At 42.5% G+C, this 13690-nt stretch overlaps 1 protein-coding gene across 3 annotated transcripts; it reads right to left on the bottom strand.

Annotated features, from left to right (window-relative positions):
- Positions 1-4273: 4273 nt before the first annotated feature.
- LOC306917684 (protein fem-1 homolog C-like) lies at positions 4274-11774 on the bottom strand. Of its 3 annotated transcripts, none has more exons than XM_079495980.1 (7): positions 11538-11774; positions 9582-9787; positions 8727-8939; positions 7726-8237; positions 6870-7046; positions 5856-6198; positions 4274-5522 (listed from the first exon to the last, which is right to left on the bottom strand). In XM_079495980.1, exons 1-6 carry the CDS (start codon positions 11563-11565, stop codon positions 5934-5936), a joined length of 1401 nt encoding a protein of 466 aa, XP_079352106.1. In that variant the 5' UTR covers positions 11566-11774; the 3' UTR covers positions 4274-5522; positions 5856-5933. The 3 variants fall into 3 exon arrangements, with proteins under 3 accessions (XP_079352106.1, XP_079352108.1, XP_079352107.1); XM_079495982.1 differs by having other exon boundaries at positions 9582-9754; XM_079495981.1 differs by lacking the exon at positions 4274-5522 and having other exon boundaries at positions 5781-6198.
- Positions 11775-13690: the final 1916 nt, after the last annotated feature.

Raw genomic sequence — 13690 nt, 5'->3', positions numbered from 1 at the left:
ATCTCACAAATCGTTACACAGTATCTCTATGGTCATGTGCTCAAGTCGGATCTGTCTGATATTTCATATTCCATCCTAATTGCCTATAATTGGCTTTCACAGTTTGCAAGATTGCCCCGTTTTGAACAATAGCCTCAAATCATGAACGCAGCATGCAATTTACGTGAAATCTTTCACACATTTTCTTACTAGGCTGAGGAATATATCCCACCCTTTTCACATTGGCCTGTTATAGCGCCACCAACAGGTTGATTTTTGCAAAACACATTTTTGGAACAAAATGCCTCAAATCGGTACACATGATCTCTGTAGTCATGTGATCAAGACGAGTCTGTTGGATTTCTCAGATTGTACACTGATTGGCTAAGATTGCCTTCCAAAGTTTTCAGGAGTGGCCCGTTTTGTACAAAATGCTGCACATGTCCTGCTCATCCAGAATTCTATCCTCAGAGATGCTATGAGTGATCTGGCTCTGCATTTCCTCAACAAAATGAAGGAAAAATAAATTCTCCTAAACATTTTGCCAAACATCACACACACTCCTATCCTCCTGGTGGAGACCTGTGCCCGGAAGGGCACTTTTTCTAGTTTTCCCTGTAGCCCACATTTCCTATGTTGTCTTCATAAAATGTAAAGAGAAAGTTTGGTGACACTTTTTATTAAGTGTGTAGGGTTAGAATACATTGACAGTAACACGCAAACAGTTTTCATTTCACCGCCACACCCACCCAGGTGTTCACCCAACCCATGATGTGAAACCAAAAAAGGAAAGTAAAGGAAAAGAATGAAAGAGAGAAGAAGTAAAAGAAAATAATCACAATATTGAACATGGATCCAAAGCGAACCTAAACATAATAATTAGTCGTTTCCTTCTGGCCATTAAATCAATGTGCAATAAAGTTGCAGGCTTTTCAGAAAAGTCCTGTTCCCATTATACAGTATTCAAGATGTGGAAAACTTGTGTAAAAGTGAAATAATCAAATGTTTCCCACCAAATGATATCCTTCAATCAAATTCACAACTGGGTTGTGGGCATGGAGGACATGACACAGCATAGTTCAAAGTCTTCTTAAGCCTAATTTCCACTTGCGGACCAGAACTGATTTTAAAACTGTTGGCTGGAGAAAATCTGTTGTTTTTGGCAAGTGACACCATCATGCAATGGAGTATAATTATTCTTTAGCAGCAGTCTTTCCCAAATGGAACACGGATACATGTGCATGCAAACTGCCAAACATCAATTCAAACTGTTGATTTGCACATCTAAGAATTATGAAATAATTAAGAAATAGGCTTTAAACAGGCTATGATTAGGAATGCGACAGCTATTTTTGGTGCACACCACCGGGGCACAGCCAAGTACAGTATAAATCACCCCTAACTGCAACGCCTAACCTATCTATCCCCAAGCCGAATCTAATCCTAATTGCGCCCCCAAACTTCTTTAATCATAAAACAACTATTTATCTTGTGAGGACCAAGTAAATTGTCTTCACAATGTTAATTTCTCAAAAATGCTATACTATACTTGAAAGGACATCTTGGCCCTCCCAAGTATCTATCTATCTATCTATCTATCTATCTATCTATCTATCTATCTATCACACACACACACACACACACACACACACACACACACACACACACACACACACACACACACACACACACACACACACACACACACACACACACACACACACACACACACACACACACACACACACACACACACACACACACACACACACACACACACACACACACACACACACACAAACCAACATTCGTGACAATGATACAGGGGCAGAGAACATTCAGAATAGGTGTGACATTCTAGACCTCCATGCTCTAGTGCAGAATGTCAACCCAAGTGATGTGATCTGCACGGAGGACAGGAAGTACAACAAACTAATTTCAAAGCCATCTTTGTGTTCAACAAATAGAAACACTATATTGCAGATGTTGCAAAAACGCTGACAGAAGGGACAAGTCATTTTAACACAGCGTTGTAGAACTTATGTCAAGCTTTGAACACAGAAACGTGTGTGACGGCCACTTACCTTTGCCTTTCTATTAAATACGTATTACACCACATACAAGTATTTCAGATTCCCGAGGATATTTTCAAGGCAGAGAAGCATAGATGGGATAGAGATTTTGATATAGGACCCATAAAGATGTCAGGTTCTAGGACAGTAACCCAAACAATTAAGACATTTCTTGGCAACATTTCCAAGCACTACATCTCACCAAAACAAAACACATTGGAGACATTGCTAAATAAACAAACGTGAACAAACAGATATGTGCAACATGGGTTTATTGTCCGTTAATTCTCAAACTGGTTCTTAAGACATGACTTTGATTGATGCCATATGAAATCTTAAACTCTGTTGTAGTAAAGTGCAGATTTAAAGCAAGTTGCCCTGGGAGTCCTCATACATATTCTGTCTGGTTTTGAACCATCAGGTTAAATACATGATATGAAATCTTAAGAATTATGAAAAGCCCTTTTTTAACCACACATCTAAAGCTCATGTGCAAAAGATATTTTACAAAGCTTGAAAAGTCTTTACGACAAGGCAACCTCCCCCTATCACTCTCTTAATCTGTAATTGGGATACAATTGGGCAACAGTTGTATAAGATGGGCAGAAGTATCCTAGCTCAACTTTGAGTTTCTCACTCTCTAGGGTGAAGTCGCCTTTAGCTGTCAACTTGGCAGCCTGCCAGGCGTTTTAGGTTATTAGAGAAAGTAAAAGATGAGTGTTATTTTTTTCCATTTGCTGCTTTCTTTTGTTTTAGCCACTTTAGCATTGTTTTTACAGGGACGCGGGGGCATTCGAACATGGGGATAAAAAAAAGTTTTTGTTTCATAAAAATCCACTTTAGACATGTTATGAGCTACTTCCTGTCAAGACATTCTGTGCAGGTAACTTGTGTCAGAGTTTGGGAGTGCTCGTTGGACAGCCCTGCGTACCACCGGTTTTGAATTTGCACATAATGCAGGAGGCAGCAGGAGGTTGCTTTACTGATAACGAATGCTTCCAAACTCCAATACTTAGGAAAAAAAGAAGTAGCTCATAAAATGTCTATGGTGGATTTTTATGAAACAAAAAATGTACAGATTGAAAGAGGATAATTCAAGCTTTCCTTACAGCTGCAATGTTGGTGAGTTTTGACATGGTTGTGCTTGAGGGAGGTAATTATGCAGCCTTGCACCCTCTAAGGCCCCATTTACACTAGGTGCGGTTCCATTGAGCCTTTGCGAAAAAAGGAAGCGTATATGTTCATTAAGTCGAAAAAAGAAAAGCGAATTGTCGGTGTTTCCATTAAACTGATAAAATGCGCATATGAAATAAGTTCATTAAATATGCAGTAGTTGGCACTGTTTGCCAGTAAAGTGAGGCTCATGTAAAGTAGTCCTAATCCATGTTCACACCATTGATTTAGGGATTTGATGCGCTTGTGCGTGCTCTCAATTTTCGGACGGGACCCCATATACAGATATACTGCGCTGTAATCTGATCCCTGGTCAGCGGCTGACCGACCGTCAGCAAGTCTACAGCAAGCCAGCGGGCATCTGCTGCTTTCACAGTATTGACGACACCTATACAGTCAAAGAACGTACAAAGAACGATTTGTTGTGTAATGCTTGTCTTAATATATTCGGGGCACATGTAGCCATGTCGCGGGACTCGATTGGAGCATACTGGTCGTTTATACTGTAAATTGATTGATTGCAGCTGCAAACAGTTGTAAATAACTTAGCCTACACGTTTAGGTTGCTTATCTTATGCAATGAATATATAAGAATAGATGAAGCAGGCAGCTAGGTTATATAAAAGTTTAGTCTACTACACCGTGTGTGTGTGTGTGTGCATCCATACAGTAGGCCTAGCGATCCAGATATCAAAATGATCGGAGCGCCCCGATCAACTCGGGAGGATTCAGACTTCATATGGAGTCGGGTTGGGGATCTTTGAACACACTACACAATTATTAATCGGACGGGTCGGGTAGTAGTAAATTGGGACCTTATATGTATCCACAACATCACTCCCTCTCCCTCTAGCCACCCTCCCATGCACCGTTCACTCCACTGCCTCCCCATCGGTTTTTATTTTATTTTCCAACTGTTCAAAAGCGATATAATGCGAGTTCAATGCTTTCTAATTAAAAACCTTTTCCGCAAGTGTTTCCATACACTATTTGCGCATTTCCCTTTTTTCGAAAAAGCCTAAAAAAGCCATGTAAAAAAGCATGATAAGAGGTCACTTCTGTATACAAGCCCATACTCTCCCATAGCAAAGTATGGCCACTGCAGTTTCTAGTGGAAGTCCTAAGCTCCATATTCCTGCATGATAGTGTTATCCAAGTACGGCCTGACCATACTCCTGATAGTCAATGGTCGAGTACTCATAAAACAAAAACAATCTACAACTCACTTATACATCCCACATGCTCCAACAGACAAGTGTGAGTGCGCGCGTACACACACACACACACACACACACACACACACACACACACACACACACACACACACACACACACACACACACACACACACACACACACACACACACACACACACACACACACACACACACACACACACACACACACACACACACACACACACACACACACACACACTCTAATACAATGGTTTTGCATCCTGTTCTTTGCAAAAAAATATAGAGATAAAAAGAAAAACGGCAGCAAGGAAGTAAACCAAGAAAGAAAAATTATAATAAGATATTGCACAGACAAGAGCCGGCACAGAACACAACAGTCTCTCTTTCCAACAGCCTGGCCTGTGAATAGGAAGAATAAAGCACTTGTGGTGTTTGCAGACTTTAAACCCTTCTCATAAAGCTTTGTAATACACTACAATGAAAACAGTGACAAATGAGCCCATATACTAGGATTCACACAATTCATATTTAGTCTCGCATATCCAAATTTATATGACAGTGTAACTAAATGCATTAAAGACAAATATACCTAATAATGACAGAGAAAGGGTCCATGACTATTGGCAACAGTGATGGGACAAAGAAAAAAAAGAATTAACCTGAAGTCCCAGCATGTGTTGAAATGTGTCTGTCTTTACTCTGAGAGAGAAGCAGGCAGAGTTGAGACGAAGTTGGGGGCCAGCATGGAGAAAGATCTCTCAATGTTAATTCAATAAATAGCATTGTGGAATATGCAAAATAAAAAAGCAACAATATTCGTAAACCCACTACTCAGTTCATCCAGGGACATTGTGTTGCAGTCCCCATCAAATACACAATCGCAAAAAGTCATCAGCTGTGGCTCTGTAAAAGGAGGAACAGAGAGGGAGCAAAGTCTTGTTTCCAGACTGAGTTATAATGTTTCTGCATGGACAAATCATGCTCTGAAGTCATTGGTTGCTCCAATATTCAACATTGTGTCTTTCAATCCACGGATAGTTTACGAGTCAGGCGTCCACCTGTTAGGCTTGCCAATCAGTTGCCTCCTAGCCCCATCAATCTGTCTACCATTGGCGTGCACAGACATTTAGAGGGGCAGGTGCTCAAGTTAAAAAAGAGCACCTTGTGCAGCGCGTGGAACCGGCCGGTTGCCTTAAACCATTTTGGGCGGGAACCCCTTTTGGTGTTAGCATTATGTTATGCTTTAGCTATTGAAAAATAGCAGATCTACAAGCTCATAGCGCGCCACTGAGTGGCGCGCTACGAGCTTGTAGGTCTGCTATTTTTTTTAAAGAAAAAGAAAAAGTTTCTTTTTTTTTCTCTTTTTTTCAAAAGGGCACATTGCCAAAAGGGCAGGGGGTGCTCTAGCACCCCCTAGTGTCTATCTGTGCACGCCACTGCTGTCTACTCACAGCCGTCTGCATCCATCCATTAGTTCCCTGTTGTCCTCTCTCAGACTGTCAGGATGCCACTATCTGTGGAGCAGGACAAAGGCCTCCAGCTTCTCTGGGATGTTTCCCCGGTAGTCCAGGCTGTGCTTGATGATAGCCCTGGCGGCGAGGCACTGCAGTGTGGTGTGGTTGATGGGTTGAATCACGTTCCTGGCCAGCTCCTTCTCGTCCAGCAGATCGCAGGCCGTCTGCTGAAAGGCGTTGGTGCTGTCAAAGTGCGTTCCATACGAGATAAGCAGGTTCATGATGTCCGGGTGTCCATTGGAGGCCGCCACGTGGAGAGGACTGGTGGGGTGTAAGACAAAATAGTTTATTATACTATGCCAAAGTCAGTGCTGAGAAACGGTTGGTATTGAACAGGTTCAGGATGAGAGAGGAAATAAATTAAATAGAGCAATAGAAGAAGTAGGTCAGGAGTGGCTTATTGTCGGTATCAGCCGGTAACACGCGGGAGTCTATCCCCGTTGCAATGCGTTAGACCCCTGGGAGATGGATTGCTGAGGTGGAGCGCCACACCTACCATCAGCTCCCAGTACTTCCTGCACAACTTGCTGCACCAAGCTGTACTACTCATTCGGTGAGTTGGCGGTGCCCGGGATCGAACCCATGAACTTGTGGTCCAAAAGCGAGAGCTCTACCGATTGAGCTACCCGGACCCAAACAAATAGAACGACTCTACTTTTTTCCAGGTGGCTGGAAAAAAGGCTGCTGATGATTAGAGCGAGAACAATCAAACATTAGTGACTCCAATCCATAAACATCAAGATTCCATCCACCACATGAGGCTGGTGGGTTGGAATTGATGATTACACATCACATTACAGGTACAATATATTATAAGTAATATCTAAAGGACAAAAGAGGGCGTTTCACACTTTCACAAACAAATGTTGATCAAGTTGAAACCGTTAAAGGGCTATGGAATTTAGAAGAGATGAAAATGGGGAGAAAGGCACCTGTTGTCATCTTCATCTCGGCTGTTGACATCTGCTCCGCACTCCAAGAGGATGGAGGCCACAGTCAGGGAGGGGAACTTGCAGACAGGGTAGCGACCTACGCAGGTGGTGTTGCGGTCGACAGCCAGGTGAAGAGGGCTGTAACCGTTCTTACCACATGGCTGAAGCTTAAGGAACCTGCAGGGACGAAATTAGTTACTGGTGGTACCCATTCATTCAGGGCAGTTATGGTAATGTCAGATACCATACTGTCAGAAATACTACCTTGATTGCAATATGCCATCACAGAACATTGCACATAATAACCAAGACCCATTGGGCTTAAGACACCTCCTAGAGTGAATATGATCCTGAAACAAATTCTTCGTTTGTAAGGTTTCATTAACAAGAGTTCAAACTCAAAGAACTATCAAAAATACTGGATAATTTACATGTGTATTGTCATGTGAAGAAATGTAAAAATAAAGTTTACAAAAAAACAAAACAAATACTGGATAGTTGGATGGTTTGGCTAATATAGGCAGAAAATATACTGCGGATGTGTTTCCGTGATCTGTTCTTTGATCTGTTCTTTTTAATTTCACAACCATCACTTTAAGCTTGCACACACAGGCTATCTCCCTGTATAATTTAATTCTTTTCCACAGAGGACAAACCATTGTTACTCGTTAGTCATTTAACCCATTTTGGGCGGGAACCCCTTTTGGTGTTTCAAGCATTCTGTTATACTTTAGCTATTGAGAAATAGCAGATCTACAAGCTCATAGCGCGCCACTTGTAGGTCTGCTATTTTTGAAAAATCGTAAAAATCAGGCCTAAATGGGTTAACACAAAACATAATCCTGCTCATACACACCTATAGATCGTTTCCTTCTTGAAGTGGTCCTGCTCAGCTGTACAAGGCACCTTCTCCAAGAGGCAAATGAGGTGCAGTATGATTGACAAAGCTTTGCTGAGCTGGGTGGGGTCCGGCGGCACCGGCCCACTCTGCTTAACCGCTCGCTCAATTTCCAGCACGCTCTTGGAGAGGATCCCCATCAGGTCCTCGAATGACACCGAGGTCCCCAGGAGTCCCTTGGCCCGGTCCTGCAGCATTAAGGAGAAGAGTTCGACGAAAGAGAGCAGGCTGGAGGCTGTGATGGGGCTGAGTGGGTCCAGGTTGCTCTGCAGCATGTCCAGCGCGTACTTCCACAGGTTTATGCAGCGTGCAAAGTTGCCTGAGTGTGCATACACAGCGCCGCGTAGTAGGATGTAGTAGGATGTGTCTGGGTGCTGCGGGCCGAGGATCCTCTCCCTGATCAACAGCGCCTGCATGCGCATCTCATCTGGGTCAGAGATCAGACTGTCAAGCTCCTCTGCATTGGTTACCTAGGATGAGGATTACAAAGTGGTAAATTTGAGATGATGACAAGTGTGGGTTTTACTTGAAAAGAGCTGAAAATGTCTGACATGCTTGTGGATAGAAAAAAAGAAAAGTGACATGACTTATTTTATGCTCCATTGATATGGTTAAGCACCTGATGTGAGACTGCGTGCGTGTAGGGCTGTTTGATTTAGCTTAAAATAAACTATGGTTGTTTAATTCATACATTATGTTGTTTCCATCATACTTTTTGTAATAAGTCATTTTGCTTTCTGTAAAGGGTTACTGGTGCTGGTGGATGGATTTCTGCCATTATACTGACCCAACTGTCTGGTCTGTGAACCTGGCATCAACCGATTTTAGTTTTTAATAAAAAGGGGAAAAAATAAAGTCTCCCTTCTAAGGGAGACATGTATAATCCACGGTCAGCATGCTGTCTTGATTGACTTTTATAAAACATGACTCAATTTTGGAATCGTCAAACTGGTACTCACCTCCCTGGCGTAGTCGTATGCCATGATCAGCTGCTTTGGTTCAGGTTTATGGATAGGTTTATGACAGTGGATGTTTCCACTGTCAATATACCTGAGGTCCATGGCTCTTTTCCAGTATTTCAGTGCTCCTAGCAAATCTCTTTTTTTGTCCACAAATGTGGCGCCCAACAGTTCGAGAGCATCAATGCATTCCTTCTCGCTGGTCTGCCAGGGCTAGAAGACATCACCTGTTAGACTTCTGTCTTTTCACATCTCTCAGACGCCACACAATATGCCTGAGTTGGACCGCATCCACCAGCCACAAAGTTATTAGAGGCTCACTGGATTGCAACACTTGCACCTACTGGCATTGATAGTAGGTATCATAGTTGTAATACCAGCTATGATCCAGCTACCAGCTGTGGACTGGGTCAGGTTACGGTCACACGCAGATCACACAGAGCTAAGAGTCTGCACTCTGCACAAAAAAACATCATGGAAAATGTATTTGGGGTGCAGGTAGGTTGCAGATAGTGGACCTTTAGTTTGTGGGGGTTTCAGAGGCACATGCTAGAACTAGATGAGGTGCCGCCCTGTGAATTATTTTGCTAAGCAACAGTGTCAGAAGTACAAGCACCACTTGCAGATTATTCCAATTTTAATTATTTTCCTGTGTTGATGACACCTACAGGTACATGGCTGGCTGGCTGACTAAACAAAGTACTATAAAGCATTTATGTGAAATGCCGTTTGCACTAGAGCAGAGATTGTTAAAAATACAAACAAATTACATGCGTCAAAACAATTTCAGAATAACAGAAAATCAGAAATCTGAAGTGAAGCCCTCCGATTTCTGGTGGGGCTGGAATCCCTGACCTGCTGGTGCATTGTAAAGTAGTCCACAATGTTGGTGTGTCCAGTGACGCTTGCAGAGAGCAGCGGTGTCATGCCATAGCCATCCTTTTCCTGCATGGACGCCCCATACTGCAGAAGCATCCGCATGATCTCCAGACTGCCTGACTCTGCACAGTCGTGGAGTGCTGTGTTGCCTATTGGGGACATAGAGGAGGTAAGTCTCATGACTTACCTCAACTTATTTACTTTTTATTGCATTAAAAAAAGAACCAAGAATGTGGCTGTTGAGGAGGATCGATATAGGTTTCATTTCAGTCAGATGACAATGAAATTAATGAACACTGTGGAATGCACTCTCCCACCCTCAAAACCGCTCTGAAAACCCCTCTTCAATATAGTTTTCCCCAGCTAACTCTACATCCCCCTTTTCTCATCATTCCACTGTTTTTATTGATTTTATTCCTTAGTCTTAGCATTTTCTTAGTAATTTGTGTCAGGTGAAACCAACAGCAGTGATGTAAATAGGTTTTTAATGTAATGAGTCCCGGGATGCAGGGATGGTCTTTTAGATGAGTCCCAAGGACATTTTATGAGTCCCACTTCAACAACGTTAGGAGTCATATTTTGCCATTTTTACAAATTGCAGCATTTAACTCCCATTTCATTTTATATGGTTATAATGTGGTTATATTCATGCAGAAAACAGAAGAAGACAGTACAGTAGTACTGTAGTGCATCCCGTGGATGCAGAAGTCGTTGTTTTATTGCGTCCCATAACTATAAACTGCGTTTTGGGATGCAAAATGCACCCTATTTTAATCTCTGCCCAGGCCCGTTTTTAATAGCGACCTAGTCATGATTGACTGTCCCGTGCCCCCTAAGCCGATGGGAGTCTGACCCCATACTCTGAAACGCCGCCAGCTAATCGCGTAGTAGCGACCTAGTCATGATTGGTTGCTTCCTAAGCTATGACATGGGCACCGTGGAACTCCCAGACCACACTCTGCAACCATAGACATATATAAACACTGCAGCGAGGAGCGGAGGGCCTGATAACACCGGCTAACTAAAGTTATGAGCTATTTGGAGAGCAGAGAAAAATGGAAAAAAAAGGTAGACAGCGCTTGTTTCACCTGACAAATATGACTATGTCATCATTTCTTGTTCCTATATAAAGTGATTTTTTTCTCCTCCCCAGCTCCCCTCATGTAAAGGGTCTTTGGGTACTTAGAAAAGCGATTAGCGATCCACGTCCTTGTTAGAGAATTTTTGGAACACTCATATTTCTGTTCCTGTATCGTTCCACTTTTGGCGTGACCACTTATTACATTTTCAATGGGCTCTAACTGCTGAACAGATGGACGGATTTACAAGCAGATTTTTTCGCGACCGCACAGGGAATGGCTCTCTCATAGACAGTTGCGATCGTAGTGATGATGAATATTCTGTGACTACTTAACTCTATTTTTCCCAAGGATATATATATACGGACGTCGACGCTAGGTGGCGTCATATCCCAGGTCTGTATATATATATATATATATATATATATATATATATATACGTACCCCAACGTATAGTTCCGTCTATATCAGGGGTGTCAAACTCATTTTGGGGCAAGGGCCACATTGCGCGAAAGGTGACTTGATGAGGGCCGCGGCCAGTTGCAGCTCACGTGCGTTGACTTACACAGTTGTCACTTGGCTTTGTTTTCTAGACTGTTTATTGACATAAATTGACTTTATTTGTATTACAGTTGTAGGCTACAAGACGTTTGGTATGAGATGTGGAAAAAAAGACCCAATAAACCACTCGAAAATAGTTAAAAATGCAATCATTATTTTATCAAAAATATCCAAAATGGCAAATTGACATGTAGCCATCATGAAATCTGACAATTTGCATCTCTTTGCTTTGACTATCGTGTGTAAATAGACTATATTCCTCACTTGGTATGGGAAATGAAACTCTACTGACCTGTAACAACTGTGGTTAGCCTCTCCATGTCCTGCTGTATCAGAGTGTGAGGAAAGTAATCCACAACAACTCAACTAGTAGTTGAATAGACTTTTAACAAGCCCATCAGTGACAACATTCCGCACCTGGGCAGAGACAAAGCCTTCTACAGCAGGGCCAATAGCGGGGCAGGTGGGGGAGGGGGAGTAGCATTGGTCCGGTTCCTATAGCAACGCCCCACCGTTCCAACTATGGGATTGCAAATATAATCTCAGTGCAAACCAGTTGAAAGGAGGATTTTCAAACCTCCATAAATCCGACTCCAGAATCGCTGTCCTTGGTGGATAACAGCTAGAGCTAGAGTTAAAAATGAACTAAGTAAATATGAAAAAAGCACTTGGGCTATTTTGGTTAAATATTCTTGGCACTGAATGAGTTAAGGTAGGTATACATATATTCCCCAGTCCCATTAAATAGTCGCTTATTAGCATATTTGTAGCATAGCCTATTGCCTGTAGTTGCTGCGAGAGTGAGGTCTAGCCATCACCAACTCGGGATTCCTGGATCGCTGCCCTCCACAATTTCCTATCCAACATCATTCAGGTTCTTGAGCTCTGCAGTGTTGTCAGCCAAGTTGTCGTGGCGCAGCACGTCTACATAGGTGGTACGGTTCTTTCCCCTCCTGGCTTTGCCCTGGGTTGGCTCCCATAGGGTCAAGTTCTGGGTGCCTGACGCAGTGCCCTGCCAGCCTCATCCTTCACTCTCTGACTTTGTCCTTGACCCGTGGTAGGTCCCCATAGAGGTCCACATTTCTGATGCGGTCCGTCCATGTGACACCTATAGTGCCATTCGTAGCATTCTTGTGTAGACTCCATCCAGGGCTTTTTCCTGTTGTATTGTAAAGGTCCATGTCTCGGCCCCATACAGCAGTACTGACTCCACAGTAGCTATGAACAGCCGCCTTAAGGCCTTCTCCCATATCTGATTTCCACACTCTCCTCATCCCGTGCAAGGCTTGTCATATAAAGCACTAATGCCGTAATCTGCATGGCCATATTCTACAACTACCAGACCATTAACCAAGATCTTTCCCTCAACAAACTCCTAAGTCCTAACTAACTGCGTATTGATATTAAATCAGGTGTTTTCCTCAATATGGGGCTTATAAAGTGTTGGTGCCATGGTACCAAACACACTTTCAGTGTTACTACTGAAAGTTCCAGGAATGTTTGTGAGTCTTTCAGATTTGATTGGTCTTGAGTTTCAAACTGTGCTACTTACAGGAGATGTACCCTACACAATACATTGGAATTGAGGTCCACATGACAATCAATCCCCAACAAGGTCAGACAATCAGCTATGGAATCTTTAAAGATCCCCGTCAACTCAAGAACATTTCCCCGGTCCAAGCTACATCCACACTAATATGTTTTAGGTTTAAAAAAAGACATAACTTCTGCTACTTGTAGAGCCAATTGCTATATTTCTTCTATTTTAAGGGGGAGTTTATTTTGTTCACTTGCAGAAACAGAACACAGTCTGGGCTGAATGAGAAATCTCTCCTTCCTCTAGTGCCATTGTATCCATATATGGTAATGAGAGCATGCTATGATGATAATGATTAGAACCATGCAGACAGGAGGACCCTATAAATCTGTCAAGTCTTGAACAGAAGGTCATGGCAGGTTCAACTGTTGCTAATTTAAACTCTCACTTGCCCTGTGTATGACCATCATATCTGGACAGAGACTTGAGGCTTTATTGTCACATACAAGAACATTGATTGATTGATTGATTGAAGAATTTATTAACAGTTTGCAGAATTACAGTACATTTCAAGCACAAACTCAATACAAAGGCTGTTAACTGTGAGTGGACGACCCAATTAAGCATTACACTTGTTTCCAATAGGGTCCACCATGTTCAAATCATCAAAACATTTAGAGACGTACAAATAGACACTTCTATAGACAGAACAGGAATTCATCATAAAGGAGGTAAAAAGGGAAAAGAAACATATACAGTGAGGGGAAAAAAGGGGTGGGCGGTGGGGGGGATTCACGTTCAGCTCCGGAAGATGTGTCATACAAGGAAGATGTGTCAACCTAAGATGGACAAGGAGTTCAAGCAGAACTGGCTACTTTCAATTATGCTTGCACCTAACATCCACACTA

Source organism: Electrona antarctica (assembly GCF_951216825.1).
Source record: "Electrona antarctica genome assembly, chromosome: 24".
NCBI classification, from domain to species: Eukaryota; Metazoa; Chordata; class Actinopteri; order Myctophiformes; family Myctophidae; genus Electrona; species Electrona antarctica.
This window is presented reverse-complemented; position numbering and strand designations above follow the sequence as displayed.